General features: G+C 42.8%; 1 protein-coding gene across 2 annotated transcripts in view; it reads left to right on the forward strand.

The window, feature by feature from the left end:
• SH3BGR (SH3 domain binding glutamate rich protein) overlaps nucleotides 1-23299 on the forward strand; it is a 59121-nt gene extending 35822 nt beyond the window's left edge. For both annotated transcript variants that reach the window (XM_059164747.1, XM_059164748.1), the window contains exons 6-7: nucleotides 20263-20401; nucleotides 22832-23299. In XM_059164747.1, the coding sequence (XP_059020730.1) occupies nucleotides 20263-20367 (105 nt within the window). In that variant the 3' untranslated portion in view covers nucleotides 20368-20401; nucleotides 22832-23299. The remainder of the gene's footprint in view (nucleotides 1-20262; nucleotides 20402-22831) is intronic.
• The last annotated feature ends 306 nt before the right edge of the window (nucleotides 23300-23605 follow it).

The following is a 23605-nucleotide window of genomic DNA, read 5'->3' on the forward strand; positions in this document are numbered from 1 at the left end:
TCTCCCCACCTCACTCCCCTTGCTTGTGTTCCCTCTCTCACTGTGTCTCTCTCTGTCAAATAAATAAAATAAAAAAGGTGTCTATTTCAAAGTGTTGATAATTCAAGACTCTTTGAAGTCTTTAGTTTGGAAAAACACAAGATCTTTAATCCCAACCTAGAAGTTAGATGGAGTTTCATGGCAGCCTGTGTCATTCAGAGATAATAAACTTTAAATTAAATATAGTATCAATCTCGTTATATTGTCACTTAAAAATCCATGTTTTTATAATGCAGACTTTACAGGAATTGTCTAGTGCCCTCTTATGGTATTATTGATTTATACTTTCTGAAACCCAGTTGCTTCCTGTAAGACAGAGAGACAAAGAAACATTATACCCTAATCCCTTTCTCCTGGGGAAGGTAACATTTTCATAACTATAGCAAAGAGGGGTCTACTTTCTCTTCTCAGCTACTGTTCAGGGAGGTGGTAAGCCAGCAGGTCTGGGGTCCTCTTTGTTAATACATTTCTGTTTTTTTGAATTGAGAACTCTTTACAAGGTAAATTATAATCCTATGAATCCTGATAGGAATTAAAAAAAAAATCATTTTTGTTATTTTTGCCTGGGCTCTGGTGGAGAAATGACTAAGTAAAAGGCATTTTAATTTAATTTAATTAATTAATTTATTTTTTAAAAAAGATTTTATTTATTTATTTGAGAGAGAGAGAGTGTATGAGAAGGGGGAGAGTCAGAGGGAGAAACAGACTCCCTGCCAAGCAGGGAGCCCAATGCAGGACTCGATACCAGGACTCCAGGATCATGACCTGAGCCGAAGGCAGTTGCTTAACAATTGAGCCACCCAGATGCCCAGACATTTTAATTTTAGATGAATGTAATACTCACATTAATGATCAAACTCATCTTCAACTCTTTAATCATATTCTACATAAAGATAGATTCTGACTTTCTCCCATTTGACAAGTGATCCATGCTCTTTGACTTACTTTAATTCAGTTGTATAAGAAAGAAACCCCACGATTTGTCAGTGGGCATCGCAAGTGACATAGTAACATGATTAGCTTTGGGATTGAATATAGAGGAAAATGGACTGAAATTTGAAAAGGAGACCAAACTTTCCGATATTTTGAATGGTTGCATTTTGTACTTAAAAAAGCCTCCCATCTGTTTAAGTGTTTTTGGGTTCATTCATTCATTCATTCATTTAGATTTATTTATTTATTTGAGAGAGAGAAAGAGAGAGCGAGCGCGTGGGGGAGGGGCAGAGGGCAGGAAATCGCAGACCCCCTGCTGGGCCTGGAGCCCCACGTAGGTCTCATCTCCTGACCCTGAGATCATGATCTGAGCTGGAATCAAGAGTCAGATGCTCAGCCAACGGAGCCGCCCAGGCACAACTTGGGTCTGTTTTTCAGGGTTAAGATGGGACGGCCACCCGGGCTACTTGTCGGCACACCTTTTGACCCACGGTGCACTTGGGCTTAGATCGGCTAATTTGTAACCAACGGAGAAGCTAACTAGATCGCTAGGTCTTACCTCTTTATTTATTTATTTATTTATTTTTGTAAAGGTTTTATTTACTTCTTTGACAGACAGAGACCACAAGCAGGCAGAGAGGCAGACAGAGAGAGAGAGAGAGGAGGAAGCAGGCTCCCTGAGGGGCAGGCAGCCCAATGTGGGGCTCGATCCTAGGACTCTGGGATCATGACCTGAGCTGAAGGCAGAGGCTTTAACCCACTGAGCCACCCAGGCGCCCCAGGTCTTACCTCTTTAAACACTGATTTTCAAAACACTAGACACGTCCTGGTAGATTCTTCCAGGTCTTACAGCCCAGATCAATCCCAAAAGCCAGAGCTTTTTTAGATAAGGCTCTGGTCTGTTGAAAACCACCTGACAGAGATTTCATGGAGTCTTAATGTTTTGCTCCTTCTGGCTGGTTGTATTTGAACAGCAGGGCTCCCTCTGCTCCCTCCGTGGGCAATAGAAGGGTTCCAGGACCCGTGGGCCTCCTTTGGGTCCTAAATCATGTAGCAAGAATGTCAGCTTCTTCTGCTTGTCTAACAGTATGATATCGGCTTCAGCCCTCCACCTCATGCTGGCGGGACCTTCCATCAGAGTGAGGGGCTGGTGGCACTGGCCCCTCAGCTGGGTCAGGCCCTCTGCTTCTGACGGAGCACATCTGCTGCCCTGGGGTTCAGTGTTTCCCCTTCTGCCCCTGTGTCTCCACTCTGGCTGCTTCTGTCAAGACAACTCCAAACCCAAGCTCCAAGCCTCCTTTATAGGGACTGTCGAGATTCATCGCCTCTCCTAGCTGGCCTAGGGTCTTAAAAAGCAAGGCCTCTGCTTTCTTCCCCGGGAGCCCAGATCCACCACCAATCTGTGGGTCTCTTCTTGGAATGTGGGAGGGGTAGTAACTCTGTTCCCTGTCCCCAGCGTTGTGTGCTAAGGAGAACAAAACATCATTCATCCCTGCATTCGGCCACACTATTGATGACAAAGAGTCCAAACATATTTTAACCTTTCATTCTGAAATAATTACAGATGTACAGGGACATTGTTCAGCGTCCTATGTAGCCTGCCTGTGGTGACGTCCAGGGCTGATGTCCCTGATAGACACGGGGCAGTGTGGACACCAGAATGTGATGCGCTGCCTCTCTGTGGAATGGACTAGAGAGCTGACTCAGTGTGCACCATCACTGCAGAACTTTCCTTTGTGTGTTGAGAACAGTTTTCAAGTGTACAATGGTAGCAACTGCCTGCGGCATCTGGCAGCAGTAAACCGAGGGATAGCCAGCTGAGTAAGCATCTGAGGCATGGGCTTGTTCCTCTAACTGCTGCACATGCTCACTCGGGACACACTTGATGCCTTTTTATCTTATTTCATCTTATTTATTTATTTATTTTTAAAAGATTTTATTTATTCATTTGAGAGAGAGACACAGAAAGAGCGAAAGCTTGAGCTGGGGGAGGAGCAGAGGGAGAGGAAGGAGCAGACCCCCCACTGAGCAGGGAACACCACATGATCCAGGACTCCAGGATGCTTCACTGCCCGAGCTGCCCAGGTGCCCCTCTGATGCCATTTTAATGGTGAGAAATATTTATCTAAGAATATCACTCTTGGTTTAAAAAACAAATCAGAAATGGAGACAGAAGCCATCACCTCCTGTAGTGAAATGGACCTCCCCTGACCACCAATCCAAGGGTCCTGACTCTTAAATGCCAGACGCCAAGATGCGCCTTACCACGTGCTGGGGGGTTGGGGGCATTTGGGAGGCAGGACGGTGAACACTGGGAAGACTGTTCCTTCACGCCTGAGAAGATCTCCTCTGTTGCTCCAGACCCCAATAGAGAGGGGACTTTGTGACCGCCTTCCCTGCTGACCCGGGAGGGACGGGGAGCTAGGGAGGAGGGGCGAGCTGTGTGTGGCGCCTGAGAAGGAAGTGGAAGGTCGCCTCAGCTGCAGGGTGCACTCTGAGGAGGGGGCTGTGGACTGGGGGCCTTGTGAGAACTTCATGGGAGCCTGGACATGTTGTAGCTGGTTCACCTTTGCGTTGGGTTTCCACTGAGGTAACAATTATTTTAAGTTGTGCTTCTTGCCAACTCAGTGGTCCTCTCCAAAATCTCTTAAGACCTTGGCTTGCCTGACTACATGATTATGGCTTGTAAAGCCCACTCGGCTTCCTCCAAAACCAGTCCTGAGGAGAGTTGATTTCTTGAGGGGCAGAGATAGGTTTAGGTCTTTGAGGAGCTGCTGAGTCTCAGGCCAGATCCCTGCAGTGCCGGGAGATGGAGAGAACTCTGCCTTTGTCCCTGAGATTTCCAGCCACTCGGAGACCACTTGCCCTCCTCAGGTCACTCTGGGCTGGCCCTCAGTTTCCTTCCACACCAGCCACCTGTCCTAACCAGCCATTGCCTGACACTCACCACAGCTGACACCTGTCCCTCATCCTGGCTGCTTGCCGCCTCTGTGGCCTGGCTCGCTGGCCAAGTTCCCAACCAGGATAGCTGCCGGAAAAGGTTCTAAGACTTTCCACTTGCGGAGGCTTCCCCTGACTATCTTTATTATAGGAGCAACAAGGTAAAATGATTTTAAGCTGTGGCTTTGTCAGTTGAATGATGCATAGCCTATCCTAAGATTTGCAAGAGTTAGCTCAACTGACCATGTGATCATAATGATCTCACAAAACAAAACATTTTTGCTGGTATAATTATTTGCCAATCATAAAGGTCCGTCTCAGGCATTGAATATGGATGACTTTTAAGGTTCTGCCAATTCTGATGTTTTATAATTCTGTGAGCTAAGGATGGGAGCTTAAGTTCTATTTCCATAATATATCCCCCTCCTCCTATGAGGGATTAGAGGTAGAAGTAGCAAATATAAGTGCATCCATTCAATATGTTATTGACAGCTTGTGCTGCTGCCTGCCAGGCAGGATTCTGGGGACAGAGCAATGAAGACGACAGCATCTCTGCTCCCCCAGAGCTTATGTTCTAGGAGAACTGGTGATGGTCACATCCTGGGTTCTTCAAAGCATTCTTGATTTTTTTTGTGGCTAAGTAATTTTATAAATACTCTGGGCAATTACTTTCCCCATTTAATGTCTCTTTTAAGAAATTAAGGTCAATTCAAATATTGGTAGGGAGTCCTTGGTCCCATGGTGATTGCTGCTGGCTAACTGTCAAAGCTCTGGCTTGCACTGATTCCTGTGGGACCCCCTCCCATCCTCCAGCCTTGCTCTAAGGATAACCCCATTTTTAGCAGGGTGTGTCTTTTTTTTTGTATTTTAATTTTTTATTTTTTTTATAAACATATATTTTTATCCCCAGGGGTACAGGTCTGTGAATCACCAGGTTTACACACTTCACAGCACTCACCAAAGCACATACCCTCCCCAATGTCCATAATACCACCCCCTTCTCCCAAACCCCCTCCCCCCAGCAACCCCCAGTTTGTTTTGTGAGATTAAGAGTCACTTATGGTTTGTCTCCCTCCCAATCCCATCTTGTTTCATTTATTCTTCTCCAACCCACTTAAGCCCCCATGTTGCATCACCACTTCCTCATATCAGGGAGATCATATGATAGTTGTCTTTCTCTGCTTGACTTATTTCGCTAAGCATGATACGCTCTAGTTCCATGTTGTCACAAATGGCAAGATTTCATTTCTTTTGATGGCTGCATAGTATTCCATTGTGTATATATACCACATCTTCTTGATCCATTCATCTGTTGATGGACATCTAGGTTCTTTCCATAGTTTGGCTATTGTGGACATTGCTGCTATAAACATTCGGGTGCACGTGCCCCTTTGGATCACTACGTTTGTATCTTTAGGGTAAATACCCAATAGTGCAATTGCTGGGTCATAGGGCAGTTCTATTTTCATCATTTTGAGGAACCTCCATGCTGTTTTCCAGAGTGGCTGCACCAACTTGCATTCCCACCAACAGTGTAGGAGGGTTCCCCTTTCTCTGCATCCTCGCCAGCATCTGTCATTTCCTGACTTGTTTATTTTAGCCATTCTAACTGGTGTGAGGTGGTATCTCATTGTGGTTTTGATTTGTATTTCCCTGATGCCGAGTGATATGGAGCACTTTTTCATGTGTCTGTTGGCCATCTGGATGTCTTCTTTGCAGAAATGTCTGTTCATGTCCTCTGCCCATTTCTTGATTGGATTATTTGTTCTTTGGGTGTTGAGTTTGCTAAGTTCTTTATAGATTCTGGACACTAGTCCTTTATCTGATATGTCATTTGCAAATATCTTCTCCCATTCTGTCAGTTGTCTTTTGATTTTGTTAACTGTTTCCTTTGCTGTGCAAAAGCTTTTGATCTTGATGAAATCCAATAGTTCATTTTTGCCCTTGCTTCCCTTGCCTTTGGCGTTGTTCCTAGGAAGATGTTGCTGTGGCTGAGGTCGAAGAGGTTGCTGCCTGTGTTCTCCTCAAGGATTTTGATGGATTCCTTTCTCACATTGAGGTCCTTCATCCATTTTGAGTCTATTTTTGTGTGTGGTGTAAGGAAATGGTCCAATTTCATTTTTCTGCATGTGGCTGTCCAAAGCAGGGTGTGTCTTGTTAGTGCATTTGGTTCAGCTGAATGCAGTTCATATAGATAATTGAATTTAGAAAAATGTGAAATTCTACATAGCTGATAATTTTCTGTTGCACATTTTAATTTGATATCATGTGGATAAAAGAGAAATTAATGTTTTTAGAGGTCTGAACAGTTGTTAGCAGAGTATTTGTTCATTTATCTGGTCACTAAGCACATTTATTGAGCTTACACCTTGGTTCCAGACAGGGGCTGGATCCTGGAGATCCAAAAATGAATAAAGACACAGGCCATGCCCAAAGGAGTACACAGACCAGTCAGGGAGACAGATAAATGATGATCATGGGAACAGATGAAGGGATCCCGTAACTCAGTCTTATGGGTCAGGAACGTCTTCCTTGAAGGTGTCGTTTTAAGCAGTGTCATAGAAGGTGGCCAATGTGAGAAAGTAGCACGTGGTCCATACGGCTTAAATAAGGAGTGGTGAGGGACATGGCAGGGTGGGGGGTAAGCAGGGGCCCAATTGTGAGGGTCTTCCAGCCATCCTGAGGATAATGGATGGAAGTTTCTTGAAAAGATGGAAGTTTTTCAACATGAGGGAAGCACGGTAAGGTGTGTTGTGTCCTGGGACAATATCCCTTGCCATGGTGTAGAGAACGGGTCAGAGATAAGGAAGACGAGGGTGCTGTGACCCGTGAGAGAAGCTGGGGGTCATGGAAGGGAGGGCCCAAGCGCGGGCTGAACTGGCAGTCCTAGAGAGGTACACTCAACACATTGCTGAGAAACCAACAAGAGTGGGCCTCTCTTTTCTTGGACATTATCTTAGCACTGAAGCTTGGGGTGTTGCCAGCGGTGTAAGGATTAGTTTGGAGATTCCCCGTGCTGGGCAGACCTGTGGGGCTGACTTGACCTGGACGGCTGAAGCAGCCTTTCAGGTTCTGTATTTTCCCTGCCAACCTCAGAAATCTGAGAGTATGCTTCCAGAGCTGGCCAAGAACATGGGGCTGCAACGGGGGACGTGGTGGGTCCTTGTCACCTGCCTTCCATGATTTTGCCTTTTCTGTTCCTGATGTTGAGACATAGCATGGTAGGTGGGTAGGAAGGGCACTGAGTCAGGGACCAGGAGCCTCAAAGTCAATCCTGATTGTGTTGCTTACTTGTCCTCTGACCTTTGGCAAATTATTTAACTCTCTCTCTGGCCTTGGTGACCTGGTCTGTCCAAAGGAGGACCGGAGTGAGAGGCTATGGGAATGTGGGATTGCTTTCAACTCCCCCAGTGCAAGATTCCATAAGCTCACTGCCAGAGTTGTAAGGCGTGAAGAATTTTTAGGGACTTCTCCCTCCACTTATAATTAAAGTAATTCTAATACACTGGCCCCACAGACACTTATCATAGGGCCACTTTAGGAAGGGCTAGAAAAATTCTTGTTTCCTTACATTTGTAGGAGCTATAGCCTGGTCCTACTACTTTGATCCAGGCAAACCGGAATTCCAGTGGGCTGGTACAGTGCAGACCTGTTTGAAGTTGGGATGGCCTCACCCTCTCCTACTTTGCACATTTCTTTCTTTAACCAGAAATCAGTATTTAAATACTAAATGTTTCAGAAATGTTATTATTTTGTTTTGATGGAGGATTAAGTTTTTGACAACTTTTATTTACTGGTTCAAAACTGAACTAAAGGCACATTTACAGGGACATAAATTCAAAAAAGACAAAAATAATTTTGTTTTAATTTTCTAATTGCTTGCATGTATGATCTGATTTTTCCTAAATAGCTACAGATCTCCCGTGTTCTCTGGATATAGACAGAATTAAACACATAATTAGGCAGTATTACTAATGAATTATGTTTTCTCAGGAGTAAGAGTGGGGAAAAAATGTCTATAATCTCCATTCTAAGGGCTTCAAGCACAACACATAAAATAAGTAGGCATCACTTAGTTATCATGTCTTTGCTGTTTATATATTTTATCAATGCATTAATGTCTTTCATTTTGATGAAATGTATCATAGTTTAATTTTTAAATACATTTGTGAAGATTTTATTTATTTTAGATAGAGAGAGAGGGAAAGAGAGTGTGGGGGGGGAAGGGCAGAGGGAGAGAGAGAATCTCAAACAGACTCAGGATCAGCATGCAGAGCGCGACGCAGAACTTGATCCCATGACCCGGAGATCGTGGCCTGAGCCGAAATTAAGAGTTGGATGCTCACCCGACTGAGCCAGCCAGGTGCCTCTGTTTGTTTAGTTTTTAGATTCAACTTAAAACCTACGTGAATTCATGTATTTTTAAAAATTTCTACTTGTGGACCTATGGAAGAAGTGGAGAGACGGTGACAACAGGTGCAGTAGCATATTTAACAGCGGTGCTTAATAAAATCATCTTTTAGGTCAGAGAATTGTGGCTGTAGCCACATTCTCCCTGTTCTTCATGACACGAAGAAGCTGGTGCATCCGACATCCCCGAAAATCCTCCTTTAGCTTGCAGAGAAGGGAGCTATAGCAAGTCCGAGGTAAATTTATCAAAGAGAGGTGGATGGGAAATAGGGTGTGATGGTGCCCCTAGCTGGAGCCCCCCTGGTGGAGGTGTTGCCTGTGGAATCTGCGGGGCTGGACCAGGTCATGCTACCGTTCTTCCCCTCCACCTTACTGCCCAGTGTGTACAGTTAATGCAGCTTGCATGGTGCTTAGCTGTGTTGTTTCGAATGCCTCCTGTGCACCTCGCTGTTAGGGGAAGGATGCCTTCCGATGGTCATGGGGATGGCCAGCACACAGCCGCTGAGGCGGGGCGGATGAGATTCACGGCAGTGTATGACATATTCTCTAAGCTCAAGGGATGGGGATGTCACCATAGTTGCAGGGGCCCGGGGTGCCCTTGGGACAGTGGGAGCAGTTGGACGGGTGGGAGGCAGGCTTCGTGGTATCAAGAGGGCTGAGTGTGCCCTGTGATTGGCTTGTTGGTATAGTTCCAGGGGAAAGGCAGGCACGGTGGTGCCTGGGTCCTTGGTAAAGCAGGCTGCTTGGGTAGGAGACCTAATCTTTGGCCATTTCCGGCCTTCCAGATTGTACCGGATGTCAAGATAGCATGTAATATCGAGTCAAAGATAGCTGTGTATCATGGAAGTTCACACACACAGCTCGTCATGAAGTGTCTGGAAGATACGCGACATTAGGAAACCTTAACATGGCTCCAGTGGGAATCTATCCAGGGAGAGCGTGACTAATTTGGGAAGAATTTCTAACATGCCCTCCCGCAACCTGGAGGTTCTATTAGAGCAGTGGTTCTCATCCACTTGTGAGCCGTAGAGTCGCCAGGAGCCTGCCTCCCGTGACTGGTGAGTGAGGCCCTGTAGGGCTTGGGCCAGCATGCCTTTACTGGTCTGATAGAACTGAGGTTGAGAGTCTGCCTTCCTTTAGGAGGCCAGGATTGAAGGGGGCAAGAGCTTGCATAGCAAGAGCCTCTGAGTTCCTGTTGGGGCACAGCCTTCTTCTTGGCCACCCTCCTACGCCCACAAGAGAAAACACCCACTGACAAGAAGGAAAAGGATTATAAAAAGACTTAAAATTAAGGATGTAAAGGAAACATATGCATTCAATAAGATAAAGAATTTGAAAAAGAAATGCCTTCTATGAATAAAGGTAGAATAAGAAGAACTTAAATAGAAGAGAATCAAGTGTCACAGAGACAGAAGATTAAGAATCATACAAAATAAGTATTCAGAAATTAAGAGTACTGAAGATATAAGATTTAAAAGCACAATTACAGCAATAAAAGAAAAACTAGAGGGGCTCCTGGGTGGCTCAGTCAGGAAAGCCTCTGACTCTTGATCTCAGCTCAGGTCTTGATCTCAGGATTGTAAGTACAAGCCCCCCGCTGGGCGTGCGGCCTACTTAAACCAACACCAACAAAAGAAAAACAAAATAAAACAAAACAAAAACCCAACTAAAAAATAGTATTAAAGCTATTGAAGACACATTTTTTTTTTTTTTTTTTTTGAGGGTTGCTGGGGGGAGGGGGGTTGGGAGAAGGGGGTGGGATTATGGACATTGGGGAGGGTATTGAAGACACATTTAAAGAAGTAAGATTTATCCTCTGTAATGTAATGTAACCTATTATTGGTTTGGCTGATAAGTTTGCTTGTAGATTGTATACTTAAATAATAACCAACATTCCCAGGTACAAGGGAGGACCTCACATCCTGTGTTTGGAACTGAAGGTGGTTTGACCAGTTGAAGAAGTCACTTCAAGTGCTAAGTTGTAAACACATAGAAGCCTAGAATTTTCGCCCCAATTTGAAATATACACACGTATACTTACTGTTAGTGTTTTTGATGCAGGACAAAGACTATTTCTTTAAACCAGAGTTCAATGATTAGAGTCACCCTTTGTCTTTCTAACACAAACATAACTCCTTTTTCTGTGTAGAAAATTACTTTTGGCTTCTTTAAAATAGAGCAGAAATTTAAAGATGTTTACAAAGTAAGCCAGGTGTGTAATCTGTCTGGGTCTCGTGAGACCTCCCTGGGTGTCCCAGTTTTTTGGCACCTCATTTGATGATGAGTTTTTAAGGTGACTTATAAGTACTGGGTCTTTCTAAAGCATTTTGTTCAGTTCATGTAGAAAGAAAAGCCTTTCATGCTCCTATTTCATTGGTTTCCATGATATTTATTTAAATGATGTAATTACAATATGACTCTAACTTACATGCACAAGTGTGGGAAGAAACATACCCTCCCTGGAAGATGAATGCCAAACCTGCTGCTTGTGAGTGCTCACTGTGCTCTGGCCATCAATCAGCATGATTCAAGGGAGGGAATAGAAACGCAGTGGAGGTTCTCAAAGTGGGGTTCCCAGAGCAGCAGCAGCCTCACCTGGGAACCTCTGCAAATGCACATTTTCAGGCCTGGCCCCAGATCTCTTGAATCAGAACCTCTGAGGTGCAGCCTAGCAAACTATGGGTTAGCAAGCTCTTCAGGTGTTTCTCACGCCCCATCAACTCAGAATCACTGGATGAGAATATAAGTTCCAGGTAACCTGAGGTATTGGCAGGGGGAAGCCAATTTCAAAAACTCCTCATAAAAGGTCCATCTAATTTCAAAGACAATAATGTTTGTTTTATATTAAGAACTTGTGTTTAGTAAAAAAAAAACCAAACAGCACCTTAATTTTCTTTCAGTGACTGAAATGGGTTGCAGGAAATGAGAAGGGGGAAAGAGACCCCAGACCCACGGAGGTCTGTAACTCGGCTTAACCTTTTTACAGATGAACCCTCTTCTTTACCATTCTTTTCCTGCTTGTTGAAATGTTCGAATTCTTTTTTTTTTTTTTTTAAAGATTTTATTTATTTATTTGACAGAGAGAGATCACAAGTAGGCAGAGAGGCAGGCAGAGAGAGAGAGAGGGAAGCTGACTCCCTGCTGAGCAGAGAGCCCGATGCGGGACTCGATCCCAGGACCCTGAGATCATGACCCGAGCTGAAGGCAGCGGCTCAACCCACTGAGCCACCCAGGTGCCCCGAAATGTTCGAATTCTTAATCGTGAAAGCTTCCAGGAAGGATCTTTCTCTTGTTTGAGAAATTTTGGTTTGCTTCCTCATTGGCACTGGGGGAGAGACTTCATTATAAGGCATTTAATGATAATTTCATTAATTTAGCCCTGCAAGGGCGGCATGTGATTTTTATATTGCTGCCGATGTGCTACGTGTCCAAAAGAGGCAGACTGAGATTCTTGCTTGTTGAGTCTGTGGCATGATACCTGGGCGTTGAGGAGTTTTAAATTTAAACCCTCGCAGGGATGGAATCGTGTCTGTGTGTAGTGGAATCAGCTGAGAGAATGTTAGTGGATTCTGAGGGCAGGTCCGAAGGGACGTTCTCAGATTTTTCCTCATGTGACTGATGTTCAGTGACTCTCACTGTAACCCAGAGTTTTTGGAATATTGTGAATGGATGTTTTTTGATGAATTGTTTGAAAATGCTAATCAAAGAGCTCAATCAAGATGAGAACTCAAGGAGGGAGGAGTCAAGATGGCGGAGAAGTAGCAAGCTGAGACTGCTTCAGCTAGCCGGAGATCAGCTAGATAGCTTATCTAAAGATTGCAAACACCTGAAAATCCATCGGCAGATCGAAGAGAAGAAGAACAGCAATTCTGGAAACAGAAAAACAACCACTTTCTGAAAGGTAGGACCGGCGGAGAAGTGAATCCAAAGCCACGGGAAGATAGACCCCGGGGGGAGGGGCCGGCTCCCGGCAAGCGGCGGAGCAACCGCGCACAAAATCAGGACTTTTAAAAGTCTGTTCCGCTGAGGGACATCGCTCCAGAGGCTAAACCGGGGCGAAGCCCATGCGGGGTCAGCGTGGCCTCAGGTCCCGCAGGGTCACAGAAGGATCGGGGGTGTCTGAGTGTCGCAGAGCTTGCGGGTATTGGAACGGGAAAGCCGGCTACAGAGACAGAGCCGACAGTAAGCTCGCAGCTCTGTGTTACCTTGAACCGGTCGCAGGCTCGGTGAGCTCGGAGCGCGGCCGGAGGTCAGGCAGACGGGAGTAACTGGGCGCTGTTCTCTGAGGGCGCACTGAGGAGTGGGGCTCTGGGCTCTCGGCTCCTCCGGGCCGGAGACCAGGAGGCCGCCATTTGTATTCCCGTCCTCTGGAACTCTACGGAAAGCGCTCAGGGAACAAAAGCTCCTGAAAGCAAACCCGAGCGGATTACTCACCCCGGCCCCGGGTAAGGGCGGTGTAATTCCTCCTGGGGCAAAGACACTTGAGAATCACTACAACAGGCCCCTCCCCCAGAAGATCAACAAGAAATCCAGCCGAGACCAAGTTCACCTACCAAGGAGTGCGGTTTCAATACCAAGGAGAGCAGCAGAATTCCAGAGGAGGAGAAAGCCAAGCACGGAACTCATGGCTTTTTTCCTGTGATTTTTTTTAGTCTTGCAGTTAATTTAATTTTTTCTTTTTCATTTTTTTTTTTTCTCGCCTTCGGGTAAAATTTTTTTTTTTTTTTAACTGTTACCTTTTTATTTTTTAACGATTTTTTACTAGTTTATCTAATATATATATATATTTTTTTTACATTTTTCTTAGGTGTTTTCTTTTTTAAAAAAAAATTCTTTTCTTTTTTTTTTTTTTTTTTTTTTTTTTTTTCTTTTTTCTTTCTTCCTTTTTGAACCTCTTTTTATCCCCTTTCTCCCCACTCACGATTTTGGATCTCTTCTAATTTGGCTAAAGCATATTTTCCTGGGGTTGTTGCCACCCTTTTAGTATTTTACTTGCCCCTTCATTTACTCTTCTCTGGACAAAATGACAAGACGTAAAAATTCACCACAAAAAAAAGAACAAGAGGCAGTACCGAAGGCTAGGGACCTAATCAATACAGACATCGGTAATATGTCAGATCTAGAGTTCAGAATGACAATTCTCAAGGTTCTAGCCGGGCTCGAAAAAGGCATGGAAGATATTAGAGAAACCCTCTCGAGAGATATAAAAGCCCTTTCTGGAGAAATAAAAGAACTAAAATCTAACCAAGTTGAAATCAAAAAATCTATTAATGAGGTGCAATCAAAAATGGAGGCTCTCACTGCTAGGATAAATGAGGCAGAAGAAAGAATTAGTGATATAGAAGACCAAATGACAGAGAATAAAGAAGCTGATCAAAAGAGGGACAAACAGCTACTGGACCACGAGGGGAGAATTCGAGAAATAAGTGACACCATAAGACGAAACAACATTAGAATAATTGGGATTCCAGAAGAAGAAGAAAGTGAGAGGGGAGCAGAAGGTATACTGGAGAGAATTATTGGGGAGAATTTCCCCAATATGGCAAAGGGAACAAGCATCAAAATTCAGGAGGTTCAGAGAATGCCCCTCAAAATAAATAAGAATAGGCCCACACCCCGTCACATAATAGTAAAATTTACAAGTCTCAATGACAAAGAGAAAATCCTGAAAGCAGCCCGGGAAAAGAAGTCTGTAACATACAATGGTAAAAATATTAGATTGGCAGCTGACTTATCCACAGAGACCTGGCAGGCCAGAAAGAGCTGGCATGATATTTTCAGAGCACTAAACGAGAAAAACATGCAGCCAAGAATACTATATCCAGCTAGGCTATCATTGAAAATAGAAGGAGAGATTAAAAGCTTCCAGGACAAACAACAACTGAAAGAATTTGCAAATACCAAACCAGCTCTACAGGAAATATTGAAAGGGGTCCTCTAAGCAAAGAGAGAGCCTACAAGTGGTAGATCAGAAAGGAACAGAGACCATATACAGTAACAGTCACCTTACAGGCAATACAATGGCACTAAATTCATATCTCTCAATAGTTACCCTGAATGTGAATGGGCTAAATGCCCCTGTCAAAAGACACAGGGTATCAGAATGGATAAAAAAACAAAACCCATCTATATGTTGCCTCCAAGAAACACATTTTAAGCCCGAAGACACCTCCAGATTTAAAGTGAGGGGGTGGAAAAGAATTTACCATGCTAATGGACATCAGAAGAAAGCAGGAGTGGCAATCCTTATATCAGATCAATTAGATTTTAAGCCAAAGACTGTAATAAGAGATGAGGAAGGACACTATATCATACTCAAAGGGTCTGTCCAACAAGAAGATTTAACAATTTTAAATATCTATGCCCCCAACGTGGGAGCAGCCAACTATATAAACCAATTAATAACAAAATCAAAGAAACACATAAACAACAATACAATAATAGTAGGGGACTTTAACATTCCCCTCACTGAAATGGACAGGTCATCCAAGCAAAAGATCAGCAAGGAAATAAAGGCCTTAAATGACACACTGGACCAGATGGACATCACAGATATATTCAGAATATTTCATCCCAAAGCAACAGAATACACATTCTTCTCTGGTGCACATGGAACATTCTCCAGAATAGATCACATCCTCGGTCCTAAATCAGGACTCAACCGGTATCAAAAGATTGGGATCATTCCCTGCATATTTTCAGACCACAATGCTCTAAAGCTAGAACTCAACCACAAAAGGAAGTTTGGAAAGAACCCAAATACATGGAGACTAAACAGTATCCTTCTAAAGAATGAATGGGTCAACCGGGAAATTAAAGAAGAATTGAAAAAAATCATGGAAACAAATGATAATGAAAATACAACGGTTCAAAATCTGTGGGACACAACAAAGGCAGTCCTGAGAGGAAAATATATAGCGGTACAAGCCTTTCTCAAGAAACAAGAAAGGTCTCAGGTACACAACCTAACCCTACACCTAAAGGAGGTGGAGAAAGAACAAGAAAGAAACCCTAAGCCCAGCAGGAGAAGAGAAATCATAAAGATCAGAGCAGAAATCAATGAAATAGAAACCAAAAAAACAATAGAACAAATCAACGAAACTAGGAGCTGGTTCTTTGAAAGAATTAATAAAATTGATAAACCCCTGGCCCGACTTATCAAAAAGAAAAGAGAAAGGACCCAAATAAATAAAATCATGAATGAAAGAGGAGAGATCACAACTAACACCAAGGAAATACAAACTATTATAAGAACATACTATGAGCAACTCTACTCCAACAAATTTGACAATCTGGAAGAAATGGATGCATTCCTAGAAACATATAAACTACCACAACTGAACCATGAAGAAATAGAAAGCCTGAACAGACCCATAACCAGTAAGGAGATTGAAACAGTCATTAAAAATCTCCAAACAAACAAAAGCCCAGGGCCAGACGGCTTCCCGGGGGAATTCTACCAAACATTTAAAGAAGAACTAATTCCTATTCTCCTGAAACTGTTCCAAAAAATAGAAATGGAAGGAAAACTTCCAAACTCATTTTATGAGGCCAGCATCACCTTGATCCCAAAACCAGACAAGGATCCCACCAAAAAAGAGAGCTATAGACCGATATCCTTGATGAACACAGATGCGAAAATACTCAACAAAATACTAGCCAATCGGATTCAACAGTACATTAAAAAGATTATTCACCACGACCAAGTGGGATTTATTCCAGGGCTGCAAGGTTGGTTCAACATCCGCAAATCAGTCAATGTGATACAACATATCAATAAAAGTAAGAACAAGAACCATATGATACTCTCAATAGATGCTGAAAAAGCATTTGACAAAGTACAACATCCCTTCCTGATCAAAACTCTTCAAAGTGTAGGGATAGAGGGCACATACCTCAATATCATCAAAGCCATCTATGAAAAACCCACCGCAAATATCATTCTCAATGGAGAAAAACTGAAAGCTTTTCCGCTAAGGTCAGGAACACGGCAGGGATGTCCATTATCACCACTGCTATTCAACATCGTACTAGAGGTCCTAGCCTCAGCAATCAGACAACAAAAGGAAATTAAAGGCATCCAAATCGGCAAAGAAGAAGTCAAATTATCACTCTTCGCAGATGATATGATACTATATGTGGAAAACCCAAAAGACTCCACTCCAAAACTGCTAGAACTTATACAGGAATTCAGTAAAGTGTCAGGATATAAAATCAATGCACAGAAATCAGTTGCATTTCTCTACACCAACAGCAAGACAGAAGAAAGAGATATTAAGGAGTCAATCCCATTTACAATTGCATCCAAAACCATAAGATACCTAGGAATAAACCTAACCAAAGAGACACAGAATCTATACTCAGAAAACTATAAAGTACTCATGAAAGAAATTGAGGAAGACACAAAGAAATGGAAAAATGTTCCATGCTCCTGGATTGGAAGAATAAATATTGTGAAAATGTCTATGCTACCTAAAGCAATCTACACATTTAATGCAATTCCTATCAAAGTACCATCCATCTTTTTCAAAGAAATGGAACAAATAATTCTAAAATTTATATGGAACCAGAAAAGACCTCGAATAGCCAAAGGGATATTGAAAAAGAAAGCCAACGTTGGTGGCATCACAATTCCGGACTTCAAGCTCTATTACAAAGCTGTCATCGTCAAGACAGCATGGTACTGGCACAAAAACAGACACATAGATCAATGGAACAGAATAGAGAGCCCAGAAATAGACCCTCAACTCTATGGTCAACTAATCTTCGACAAAGCAGGAAAGAATGTCCAATGGAAAAAAGACAGCCTTTTCAATAAATGGTGCTGGGAAAATTGGACAGCCACATGCAGAAAAATGAAATTGGACCATTTCCTTACACCACACACAAAAATAGACTCAAAATGGATGAAGGACCTCAATGTACGAAAGGAATCCATCAAAATCCTTGAGGAGAACACGGGCAGCAACCTCTTCGACCTCTGCCGCAGCAACATCTTCCTAGGAACAACGCCAAAGGCAAGGGAAGCAAGGGAAAAAATGAACTACTGGGATTTCATCAAGATCAAAAGCTTTTGCACAGCAAAGGAAACAGTTAACAAAATCAAAAGACAACTGACAGAATGGGAGAAGATATTTGCGAACGACATATCAGATAAAGGACTAGTGTCCAGAATCTATAAAGAACTTAGCAAACTCAACACCCAAAGAACAAATAATCCAATCAAGAAATGGGCAGAAGACATGAACAGACATTTCTGCAAAGAAGACATCCAGATGGCGAACAGACACATGAAAAAGTGCTCCATATCACTCGGCATCAGGGAAATACAAATCAAAACCACAATGAGATATCACCTCACACCAGTCAGAATGGCTAAAATCAACAAGTCAGGAAATGACAGATGCTGGCGAGGATGCGGAGAAAGGGGAACCCTCCTACACTGTTGGTGGGAATGCAAGCTGGTGCAGCCACTCTGGAAAACAGCATGGAGGTTCCTCAAAATGTTGAAAATAGAACTGCCCTATGACCCAGCAATTGCACTATTGGGTATTTACCCTAAAGATACAAATGTAGTGATCCAAAGGGACACATGCACCCGAATGTTTATAGCAGCAATGTCCACAATAGCCAAACTATGGAAAGAACCTAGATGTCCATCAACAGATGAATGGATCAAGAAGATGTGGTATATATACACAATGGAATACTATGCAGCCATCAAAAGAAATGAAATCTTGCCATTTGCAACAACATGGATGGAACTAGAGCGTATCATGCTTAGCGAAATAAGTCAAGCAGAGAAAGACAACTATCATATGATCTCCCTGATATGAGGAAGTGGTGATGCAACATGGAGGCTTAAGTGGGTAGAAGAATAAATGAAACAAGATGGGATTGGGAGGGAGACAAACCATAAGTGACTCTTAATCTCACAAAACAAACTGAGGGTTGCCGGGGGGAGGGGGTTGGGGAGAAGGGGGTGGGATTATGGACATTGGGGAGGGTATGTGATTTGGTGAGTGCTGTGAAGTGTGTAAACCTGGTGATTCACAGACCTGGGGATAAAAATATATGTATATAAAAAATATATGTTTATAAAAAATAAAAAATTAAAAAAAAAAAAAAAAAAAAAAAAAAAAAAAAAAAAAAAAAAAAAAGATGAGAACTCAAGGGTAGGGAGAATAATTTACCAAAAATCACCAAACGTATTATCTCAGTGTCTCATCAAGTCCTTTGTGGATGAAGGTCATCAACATTAAAGAGGGTCTGGAAGGTCAAAAGAAATTCCCCTAAAAAAAATCTATTGTTGCTTTTTAAAATTAGAAATAGTTCATGATCAGGGTGCCCGGGTGGCTCATTCAGTTGACCATCAGACTCTTGATTTCCGCTCAGGTCATGATCTCAGGGTCATGAGGTTGAGCCCTGCAAAGGGCTCTGTGCTTGGGGCAGAATCTGCTTGTATTTCTCCTTCCCCCTCCCCCTGCTTGTGTGCGTGCACCTGCTCTCCCTCTCTTGCTCTCTAAAATATATAGGTAAATAAAATCCTTTAAAACAAATAAATAGTTCATGATCTTTAAAAAAAAATTATTTATTTATTTTTAGATGAGCAGGGAGGAACAGAAGGAAAGGGAAAGAATCTTAACCAGGCTCCACAGCCAGCACGGTCATATTTGGGGCTTGATCTCACGACACTGAGATCATGAATTGAGCTGAAACCAAGAATCACATGCTCAGTTGACTGAGCCATCCAGGCACCCCAGAAATAGTTCATGACTTCATAAAAATTTAGAAAGTGCAGATTAAAGAAGAAGACAAAAATAGTTTACAGCCCCATTAACCAGAGGTAGCCACTAGTGACACACACACACACACACACACACACACAAGTCTTGATGAATACTCTTTTGTAATCTACTTTCATTCGTGAATTTTGTGTATGGTTTTTGGGGGCAGGAAGGTGGTAAGTATCGATCTGCTTCCATTAGCTTTAATGTCATTTTGTCAAATTAATCTTTTTTCCTAGACCTAAAGGTTATTTATAGCCTATTCTATGCTATGATTTTTAAAATTATCTGTAAATTACATCTTTCCAATAATTATTTTATTTGTTGTTAGATAAGATTCCATTTTTAAAAATCCCATTTTTATATATAAAGATAGGAGGTACTATTAATTTGGAAGTAATTTCACCTTATGTGTCATAGGTTTGCTGATGACTTTGGCTTGAAAAAATCCTATAACAAACTATATCCGACTTATACACTTAAAAGCTTCATCTTTTGTGATAGAATTCTATTCGCTGAGATTCCTTTTGTATTTTATTCTTCTAATAGACTTCTAAATTTTTAAAGTAATTTGATGACAGTAGTCTGTTAATATGAGTAAAGACTACATGCTTAAGAGAAATCATGAATACCCATTGGAATTAATGTAGTGCTCTGCAACACCATTCCAAATTGTGGGGCCTGTGTGTGCGTGTGTGTGTGTGTACTGTGTGTGATGTATGTTGTGTGTGTGATATGTTGCATGTGTTATGTGTGTGATATATGTGATACGTGTGTTGTATGTGATGTGTGTGTTGTGTGTGTGATAGGTGTATGTGTTGTTTAGTGTGTGTGATGCATGCTGTGTATACTATGTATGTGTTCGGTGCATGTGTTTGTTGCGAGTGTGATGTGTGTTGTGTGTGTGATGTGTGTATGTATTGTGTGTGATGTATTGTGTATATAGTGTGTGAGATGTATATTGTGTGTGTTGTGTGTATGAGGTGTGTTGTGTATTGTGTGTGATGTGTGTTGTGTATATTGTGTGTGTAATGGATGTGTCTGTGTTGGGCGGGGATGTGGGACGCCCTCATCTCTAGTGTGAGAGTTTCCATTTATTTCCTCAGTTATCTGTGACCTTTCTCACAAATAATGAAATTTTTGTTTACATAAGGCGGGAGAAGTAACGGGAGACGGAGCAGAAGGGGAAGCAGAGGAAGAGGAAGCTGAGGAAGCTGAGGAAGGAGAAGAGGCCGGAGAGGAAGAAGAGGATTCTTAGGCCTCTTCATGCTTCACTTCTTCAGCTTTTCCAGGTAAGCACGGCGTCCTGGGGTGGAAGAGTGCGCTGTTACTGGCGTCCTAGTACACGGACGCGTCCCGGCCCAGATACTCACCGAGCTACAGGGGAGTGACAGTCAGGGTTCATGGTGGCGGCCGTAAAATGACAGCCTGGGACAATCACAGCGCAGGCTGTTGTGGGAAGGGAAATGCTGCTGCTGGCGAGGGAGCGGGAGGAATCTCCCTGATCAAACATCCACCAGAAGGCCCGCGTGGAAACCTCGTGCAACACGTGAAAATCACTTTAGGTGTCTTCGACCAGGACGCTTGCTGCTTTGTAATTTTAAAACTTCCGACGATGTAGGATAGCCAGGTAATTCTCAACAGTCTGGTGGGAATTGTGTAAATATATTAATGACATGATGAGACTCTCTAATGATAGTGGGTACTGAGGACCTAGAAGAAATGCTCAGATACCGTGGGCTACATAGAGAAGACCGTCTGTGTGAAAACAAGTCAAGACCAGTGACGCTACAGAAATATCTGGCTATTCCAGACACTTAGCAAATACCGAGGCAAGTGTTATGTTCTTATTAATATTATTTAACCTTGTGACCAGATTTGTGGCAGCAGTTTATTCTCTGGGCAGTGAGGTCTAAAGTGTGCTCTGATGCTAGAAGGGTTTAAAATTTAAGTTAGAACAGTTCTTCCCGTTTCCTTACTAGAAATTTATTTGGTCTCCTTGTCTCCACGGAAACACGTGAGGCAGATCTGGGGGCTGCGGACATCAGGGGGCTGCGGAAGGAGAGGAGGAGGGAGGGGCTGAAGCACAGAGCAGGTGTTCAGTAAGGTCTGCAGTGCGTCTCGGAGCCTGTGGCATGAAGGGTGGGCAAAGCCTCAGCGGGAGGAGGAAAAAGAAATCCCCGGTGCTTTGTCAATATTAGCTCAGGGACAGGGCCACCCTGTGAACCAAAGACCAATTCGATTAGTCTGCATCTCCCCCCTTGCTGTTCTTATGCTTATACATAAAAAGTTAATATAAAAAAATTTCACCAACAGAAATCTATGACAATAAAATCAAGACGAATTAAAAAAAATTCATATATTTTTAGGAAATCTCGGAGCTGGTGAGAGTAGCCCATGGTTATCAGATCATGGAGATTTCACACCAAATCTGGCCCAGCATTTGACATTTCCCAGGTGGTTTCTTTCTGGACACACAGACCTCCCCTTGAAGGCCTAGTGGTTGTCATTTTCGAAACAATCCCATTTCTTTTATTTAAGAAAATTTAAACATTTTCTTCTGTTGTTACCGTTGAGAAGCCTGTTGGTAATCTTACCGGTGTCACTGCTCTTACTTCTAATGAATGGGCTGAGAAAATATTTTTTGAAAGAAATAAAATGAGCAAGTTTACTTTTAGAAATTCTATCTGAAGAATGCTGGGGAAGGGAAATATCCTGACTATTTATTCTTATACCAAAAAGCCCCCCAAAGTGAAAACTTGTAAGTACTGTTTAAATCCATTTCTATTCGCTGTGCTTACAAGGTTCTTTTAAAATTATGCAATTTTACTGTGGTAATTAAAAGTACGTACCAAATGTGAAGTGCCACAGCTCAGACTATCCCTCTTGTAGCCAGATGGCTTTCTGTAGGCTGATTCAAAGAAGAAAAAGAAAAAAAAGGGCAACCACAGCTGCGGCGCGCAAGCGCATTTGCCTGTTTCACGGATTCCCTTGTTCGGAATCCGTCCATAGCGGTGTGTTGTCAGGCCAGAGTGCCTGATGCTGACGGAGGGGCTGGGACGCCGCCCCCAAGTCCTACCTCCGACTCCCGAGAGACTCAGCATCCTTCCGAATCCAGCATGGCAACGCGGTCATGCATGCAACTGGGCAGGCCCCCTTCAGTGTCCGACACGAACCCATCTCTTCACTCATGGAGCTTTTTATTGGAAGAGATTTGACTTTAGGGAGAATGTGGAGAAGCCAGGCACAACTATGAATGGAACGATGAAGGAGCTCTCATTTCCTGTGTCTGAAATTGATGCTTAATTAAGGCCCCGGAGAAATGATCTCTAGTATGAAACAGTTCTCCAAGGGCTGCTACTCAACACTGTCCTCCAGCTAAGGGATGGACCATTAAGGCTTCCCTCCCCAGGACTAAGCTCGTGGCTTCGTCCTCTGCATTCTTCTGAAATATCAGTGGGAAACTGTAATCAGAGACATGAGTCAATGTCTCCTTACGGTGTTTGATATGTGTTAGTACAGAGAAGGTATATCGACCTGGTCTGGTTTTCCATGAAAAGAATTTCCTTTCCTTTCCTCGCACTTGAAAGCAAATGATGAGTAATGGTTTATAGTGTCCAAGGGAACACTTCCCCCTAAAGCATGAAACATAGTGACGATCGTGGGAAACACTGGCTTTCTCTCCTGAAGTCTTCTCCCTGGTATTTTTCCGTTTCTTTCAGAAAACCTAAGCTACGAAGCAGTATTTCAACTGTCTGCCCACAAACCAAACTCAACAAAACGCTTTGGCGTGAAGCTAGCCCACCTCTCTCAGTGCAACTGGGTTTACTGAGGATTGTACCACCTGATGTGGTTGGATGTACACGGATATGTCTACCTAATCTTAGCAACGTGAAATTCCATGCGAAGACAACGCGTGCATACTTTCATGTGCCTGACATCCTTGGTCTTTGCTTAAAAATTTTTTAAATTTTTTTTTGCTCTGCATGAATAGATCTTCTTACTAATGCCCTGGAGAAAAAAAAACAATTTTGAAAAATAATTTCAAAATTTAGAACTTCTCTTTGTGGTGTAATAAAAGTATTTCTTTGTATGTTTCTTCTGCCCCTTGTCTCAGAATTAGCTGAAAAGAGCTTTGAAAATAAAGAGCTTTCCATAAAACAATCACACAAATAAAGATTAATGGCAGATCTCTTGTCCCGTGGAACATTAATTTCTTTATTTATAGTCTCTACGTGGTTCTTCTTGAACTCAGTCTGCCTGTTGCCAAGTCTAGGTTCTTTTTTTTTTTTTAATTAATTTTTTATTTTTTATAAACATATATTTTTATCCCCAGGGGTACAGGTCTGTGAATCACCAGGTTTACACACTTCACAGCACTCACCAAAGCACATACCCTCCCCAATGTCCATAATCCCACCCCCTTCTCCCAAACCCCCTCCCCCCAGTAACCTTAGTTTGTTTTGTGAGATTAAGAGTCATGCCAAGTCTAGGTT

This window comes from Mustela lutreola, chromosome 2 (genome assembly GCF_030435805.1).
Source record: "Mustela lutreola isolate mMusLut2 chromosome 2, mMusLut2.pri, whole genome shotgun sequence".
In the NCBI taxonomy this organism is placed as follows: domain Eukaryota; kingdom Metazoa; phylum Chordata; class Mammalia; order Carnivora; family Mustelidae; genus Mustela; species Mustela lutreola.